The 6,942-nt window shown below is 56.2% G+C and overlaps 1 protein-coding gene across 2 annotated transcripts in view; it reads right to left on the reverse strand.

The window, feature by feature from the left end:
- TRIM8 (tripartite motif containing 8) overlaps window positions 1-2,257 on the reverse strand; it is a 15,783-nt gene extending 13,526 nt beyond the window's left edge. The window contains exon 1 of one of the 2 annotated variants that reach the window (XM_040624414.1): window positions 898-2,257. In XM_040624414.1, coding sequence (XP_040480348.1) covers window positions 898-1,467 — 570 coding nt within the window. In that variant the 5' untranslated portion in view covers window positions 1,468-2,257. The remainder of the gene's footprint in view (window positions 1-897) is intronic. The other variant, XM_040624415.1, reaches the window with a different exon arrangement.
- Between the last annotated feature and the right edge of the window lie 4,685 nt (window positions 2,258-6,942).

The following is a 6,942-nucleotide window of genomic DNA, read 5'->3' on the forward strand; positions in this document are numbered from 1 at the left end:
GGCTTTGGCTGCTGCTGCCGGGTGTATACAATGGGAGGGGATGCGGTTCTGTAATCACCCAGCCGGCAGCCCAGGGGAGCCAGCTGCCTGAAACCAGATTGCAAGGCAGCTCAACCTTAAACCCACAGGATTCTTTTTCCGTCTTCCACTTCCCCTCCCCAAATGTGGGAGGGCTGTGATAGAGGGCTGGGCTGGGAGAAAAGGGCTCAGGGTGATGAAGACACATACTTTAAGGTTTGTTCATGCGGACGCAGGCAACATACATAGGCACACAGAGGGCAGTGATTCTCACACATGAAGAGTGGGCTACTGGGAATAATCAGAATGGCTGAGACACTGTTCAGTGGTGCCGCTGGCTGTCCAGGCCTTGTCCAGATAGATACCAGAGTTCTGTTCCCCCTCCGGAAGCTCCCCTCCACCCCCCCCCAGTGTGTTTCCAATAGGGCTTGAAACGAACATGGCTGCTTTTGTTTACTTCCTCATTGGTATGCCAGCATCATGGATCATGTCAGCCACAGCAGCGGCACCAGGACACTCATTACATAAACAGCAGCTGGAGAAGCAGGACCTGGGTCACTGCCTTGGTGACTTCCCATAGGGCCTACAGAAACAAGGCTGGGGAAGGGAGCTGTGAGCAGAACAGAAAAGCAACACCCAAACTCTACCCCTCACCTCAATTCTATAAATGACTCAAAAGATGGACCTATGAGCACAGGTGCAGGAATGTATCAAGGAGTGAGGGGCCCTTCTTCCCAGGACCTTGCCCCTAAACTTTCAGGGTAGAAGAGTTTGGAAGGGGGTGTCCGGCCTGATGTCACAAGAGTTAGCTAGCCTGCCCGGAGGGTGGTCCCCAGGCGGTAGGGAGTGAGTGTGTGTGCGTGCGCGTAGGGTACTTGCCCGGATCTCATTCCTCCGGATCTCCACGTCGCACACCGAGTGTCCCTGATGCGCACCGCTGTAGTAGCAGCAGTATTGGCACACGGCCACCTGCTCGGCCTCACAGTGGTAGAGGCGGTAGGCGTTGTGCTGGGGGCAGCTCCAAGCCCGCACGTCGTCCGCCTCCACCAGGAGGTGCCCGCGGGCGGTGGAGGGCTGCTGCAGGTGCGTCTGCACGTGGGACTGGCAGCAGGGCGCCTCGCAGCGCAGGCAGACCTTCTGCGCCGGCAGCGGGGGGCCGCGGCGGCAGAACACGCAGTGCAGCGCCGCCGGCGGCTTCTCCACGTGCAAGGCGTTGAACTTCTCCACGATGTTGGTGAGCTTCAGGTTCTTCTCCAGGCCCGGCTTCTGGTTGTAGGCCTGGTTGCACTCCGGGCAGCGTACCAGGCCGCTGTCCTTGGCCCACGCCTCGCCAATGCAGCCCCGGCAGAAGTTGTGTTTGCACGGCAATTGCACCGGCTCCACGAAGACATGCAGGCAGATGGGGCAGATGAGCTCCTCCTCGAAGCAGTTCTTCCAATTCTCCGCCATGGCGGCCGCGGGCAGGGGGCCCGGGCAGGCCTCCCCAAGTGCCCAACTCTGGGGGTCCGTCCCGTGCAGCTGCAGGCCCACCGAGCCCCGAGCTCCGGCCTCAGGCAGCCCCGACAGTCGCTCAGTCACCAGCGCCTTCCGCGCGCCTGCCCCCCACAGGAGGGAGCCTCGGTCCTCCCGCCGCGCGCGCCACCGGCTGCGTCTCCTCCTCCTCCCGAGCGCCTAGCGGGAGGCGGCGGACTGCGCCAGGGCCGCGGCCGGGACACCAGCCCTGGAGGGGAGCGCCGGGGTCCAAATTCCATATAAGAGGCCGCCCCCCCCCGGTCCGCGCGGCTAGGCCAGCGGCGGCCCGCGGCCTGCGCCCGGCTTCGCGTCTGACATTGGGGCGCGCCCCGCAGCGGACAGAGCCCGGGAGCCGCACACTTCCTGCAGCGACGACGGCGGCGGCGGCGGCGATGAGGCTCCCACCCGGCGCGCCCGCGCAGCACCTCACTCCCCTCGTCCGGGGTCCGAGAAGCCGGGGAAGCGGTAGCGGCCGCGCCGAGATCGGCTAGATCGGGAGCGGGCGAGCTAGGCGAGCTGGCGGTCCCCGGGCCGCGGCGCAGGCGCCCCCCGGCTGGCCGGCAGGGTGCGGGTGCGGACTGCGGGGCGCAGGCGGGCCGACTCCGGGGCGCTGCGTGCGCGCAGGGGCAGTCATTCAGATGAAATTCCAGTCCCCGGCCAGAGACACCAGCCCGCCTCTGCCTTCCTCCTCCCTTCACAAATAGAAACGGAAGGGGGAGGGAGAGAAGTGGAAAAAAAAAAAAAAGCCAACCAGAAAGGGAGGGAGAAGCCCCGGCGGTGCTCCGGCCTGACCCCCTCTTCGCGACTTCTGCGCTTCCCCGAGGCCCGGCGCCCGGCGCCCCCGCCGCAGAGAGACCCCGCTCTCGGTCTCCGCGCTGGGCGGGCGCCTCGGCTCTGCCGAGGAAAACAAGGATTGATCAAACTAGAAAGGAATTTTTCTCAACTGCTAATGAACAGGAGGCTCGGCTCCCGGCCCTCCCCTCCCCCCCGCCCCGGCCCTCCCCCTTCGCCACCCCGGCCCCCCTCCCCCCCACTTTCTTTTCTTCTCGGCCTCTGCTCCGGCCTGGAAGGCTCGGGGCTGCGGTCGGAGCCAGCCTGCGGCGGCAGGGCCGGGCCGAGCCAGCCGGGCCGAGCCAGCCGGGCCAGGCTGCCTCCTTCAGAGCCCAGCCATCTTGGGCTCCTGGCGGCGGCCGCGGTGGCCAGGGGTCCAGGCGCGCTCGCTCGAGGGTCCTGCAGCGGGCTTTCTCCCTCTCTCTCTCTCTCTCTGTCTCTCGGTGGGATTTTTTTTTTTTTTAAGGGGAGGGCTGGCGGCCTCCCTCAAATTAGGAGAGAGAGAGAGGAGAAAAATGCCAAGTCCCGATTTCTCTCCACCTCTGCTCCACCCACCCCGGTCCTTTCCAAAAAATAAAAAAAGATTAGAATTGGAAGAAGTCGGCAGAAAGGCGAGCGCCGGCGGCCCCCGGCTGCTGCCCAGGCGACGCGTCCGGGGCGGGCCCACGCCAGTCGCTCTGTCTGTGGGTCCGTTTGTCCGCCTGAAGCTTCACAACTGAGGGGAGGGCACTTCGGGCAGGGTCTCCGCAGCGGCAGTCGCCTCAGAGCTTTATCCTCAGATCAAAAAAAAAAAAAAAGGAAAAAAAGGAAAAAAAAAAAACCCAACACTCTCATCAGGGCCACCTTCAGCCATCTTGCGCGTATTATTATTATTTCAGGAATAATCTGTTTAATAAAAATAGCGGCGTCTCTAGCCCCCTCCTCCGCATTCCGGGCTCCCCGCCCCCTTTTAATAATAATCTCGATAATAAAAATGATCTGCGCGCCGGGCAGTTCTTTTCCTGCCTCTGTTCGCTAGGGCTCCTGCTCTCCCCCCGGGAAGGGGGCGCAGTGTGTGGGGGGGCGCCGCTGGGGCTGGGGCGGGGGTGAGTCCCTGCTGCCCGTCAGTCGGCGCCCTCCGCCTCAGGAGGAAGGGAAGGGCGCCCTCGCCGCTACCTCGCTGTTGGAAGGAGGGCGGGCGGGGGAGGGGCCCCAGCTCTTGGGACCCGCTGGAAGGGCGCACAGGGGTCCCCAATCTTCCCGCCAAGGCCTGGCCTCGGAGTCTGCAGCCGGGGGCAAGGGGATACAATGGGCTCCGAGCAGAGTGCGGCCGGCAGGGTGGGGATGCGGGCGGGCAGGGGGCTGCGGTGAGCTGGACTCTCGAGCTAGGGCGGAGACAGGCGGAGGGTGGTGTCCCTACATCAAGGCCGGTCCCGCTACACGGGAAGGGGGCGGGGAGACCGGGAGGGGACGGGAGGAGAAAGCGGCAGCGCAACGGCGGCGCCTTTAATCAGCACCCGCTGGTTCTGCCCACCCGGCCCCGGAGACCAAGACGGACAGGGAGGGGCGGGGGCATAAGGGCGGGGCGTATTGTCCGGAAGTGCTATTACAGCTGCTGAGGCTCCCGGCTCCTCCCCTTTTCCCTGTCTGGAGTTGGGGCTGTTCCGGAGGCTGCTCCCGCTATTGGTCCCCAAGATGAGGCTCCGCCTCTTCAAGGCGGGGCAGACCCGAGAGCCTCACGTGACTTGCACTTACTTTGGTACCTTAAACACTAGGGTGGGAGGAGAGTTCTGCGCTTCTTAAAAGGGCGATGACGCCGCTGCGTAGTGGGACCACATCTTCCTGGGCCTTTTCACCCGTGGCTCTTTTTACCTGGGAGGAAAGGGAGGGTTTATCAGTCTGCTCCTTCTGTCTGATGGAAGTGAGCAGGTAACTGCAAAGGTTCGCTGTGGGGCAATTTCCCGATGTCCTTAATACTTTCCCCCAAATATCTGACGCTTAAGACTACCAAGCAAAATAGACATTGTTTATTTATTAATAAGGGAATGAAGGCTTAAAGCAGTGAAGTAGTCCGCTGGAGGTCGATGGGTCAGTCAGCAAATATTTAACAAAAGCCTGGAAGTGCCAGGCATTTTTCTAGGCCCTGGGGATTCCCTGGAGAACATACACTTAATAATGATGATATTATTATTGTTATTAGTATTGTTAAATATACAGGATAATTTCTGTGATAGAGAGTAAGGGGCTCCCACAGGGCTCCTCAGAAAAGTGACATCTGAGTCAACACCTGAATATTCAGGAGTCATCAAGCCATTAACAACCCTGGGAAAAAGTGCTTCAGTCAGAAGGAGAAACAAATGGAAAAGCAATAGATTAGGCATGCTCCAGGGCAGAAAGGAGGCCGTGGGAGGGAAAAGACAGGGGCCAGAATACAGAGGGCCTTGCAGGTCATGGTAAGGAGTTTAGACTTGAAGCTGGTTATGAGAAGCCCTCAGATTTGGGATATATTCTGGAAGTAGTGCCAACAGGACTAGATATGGATTAGATATGGGGTGGAGAGGAATCAAAACATTAACAGGAATGGGATAGGAATGGGATCAAGATGTGCTTATCACTGTATATAGTACATCCTTCTGAACTTTCAAATGTTATCGGGGATATATAATTTTTTATCCCTCCAAAATGTTTTTAAATGATTCTTAGGATTTGGGCCTCAGCAAGAGTCTGCATGGTGGTGCCTCTTACCAAGAAGGAGAGAATTGAAGAGAATTAGATTGGGTGGGGAGATTTTTCAGTAGTTCTAAGTTTAATTTGAGTTGGCTCGGATATCCCAGTGGAAATGTTGCAAAGACAATCATATATACAGACTTGGGGGAGGTTTGTACTGAGATTATAGATTTTGGAGTCATCAGCAATTACATTCTCAATGGTAGAACTGAGATTCAAATCCAATTCAGAGTAACCAATGGGTCCCTGATCCTTCCATAAAACCAGAGGGCCCCTCTACTGTAGGACGTCCATCTCCTTATTCCCGATTGGAGGGCCAATGTGGGCCCTTCAAGGACAGAGCCCCTGTGTCTTCAGCACTTTGCATCCCCTCACATGGGAGATGTTATGTTGAATGAATGAATGAATGGATGGATGGATGGATGCTTGCTTGTCTGAATGAACAAACAAGGAGAAAATGGTTCCAAGCCCTAATCCTTAATTGCATGCTCTAAAGATGGTAGAGAGCAACAACAAGGTCTAGCTTGCAGCTATTGGAGGGTCCTTCTCTGGCTTCCTCACCAATGCCCTCCAGGATAATCTAAAGGATTCCTTACATTCCTCACCTTTCTAGACCACTACCCTTAACTTGTAAGATATCATACTCTTCTGGTTTTCTTATCTTTCTAACCACAGACTTCTCCAATTTCCATCTCATAAATGTTGACGGTCCTCAGAGCCCTGTGCTCCATCCTATTCTCTTACTAATCTACACCTGCTCCCTGGAGCCTCTCACTCCTAAAGCTTTATTACTGTCTGTATACGGATGGCTCCCCACTCAGTATCTCCAGTCCAGACGTTCACCCTCCTGGTTGCAGATCAGTGTAGCCAACCATGCTGTCCGCTTGAATGTCTCACAGGCACCTTGAATTCAATTGTATTGAATTTAGTATTGAAAACTAAACTCATCATCCTCTTCACACTCCAGCCTGTTTTCCTCCACTGTGTCCCCCATCTCAGTCAGTGCACCTATCACCCAGTTAGTTACCAAGCCAAGGATAGGGAAGCAACCTTAACATCTCCCTGTCTTCCACCGCCAATCAAGTGTTATAGATGCTTCTCTCTCTTTTTCTTTTTACATTAAAGATTTATTTATTTATTTATTTTGAGAGAGCGAGAGAACATGCATGCAAGTGCAAGCCGGGAGAGGGGCAGAGGGAAAGACTCCTCCAGCAGACTCCCCGCTGATCACTGAGATTCGATTGGATCTCACAACCCCAAGATCATGACCTGAACCGAAAATAAGAGTTGGACACTCAACCAACTGAGCCACCCAGGCACCCCTATAGATCCTTCTCTTAAATATCTCTTAAATCATCCACTTGTACACTGGCTGCTCACTTGACCTCTTCACTGGGTGGTACGATGAGTATCTCAAAGTCAGCATGTCCAAAACTATACAAATTTCTGCACACACCCCTGCCCCTGTTCCATTGAAGTCTTTCACTCCTCAGTGAACATCCCATAGCCAACCCCTCAGCAAATCTTGACTACTTCACATCTCCATTACTTTACCATAATCTCTAGCCTGGATTATTTCAGTAGATCCTAACCAGTTTCTCTGCTTCTGCCCTTACCTCCCAGAGTCAATTCTCAACACAGTAGCTAGAGAAATCTTTCTAAAATATGTCAGATTGTGGGGCGCCTGGGTGGCTCAGTTGGGTAAGCTCTGACTCTTGATTTTGGCTCAGGTCATGATCTCAGGGTCATGGGGTCAAGGACTGCGTGGGTCTCCCTGCTTAGCAAGGAATCTGCCTGAGATTCTCTCCCTCTGCCCCTCCCCCTGCTCGCTCTTTCTCTCTAAAATAAATAAATCTTAAAATATATATATATATA

Source organism: Ursus maritimus, unplaced genomic scaffold (genome assembly GCF_017311325.1).
Source record: "Ursus maritimus isolate PB19 unplaced genomic scaffold, ASM1731132v1 scaffold_7, whole genome shotgun sequence".
Lineage (NCBI taxonomy): Eukaryota > Metazoa > Chordata > Mammalia > Carnivora > Ursidae > Ursus > Ursus maritimus.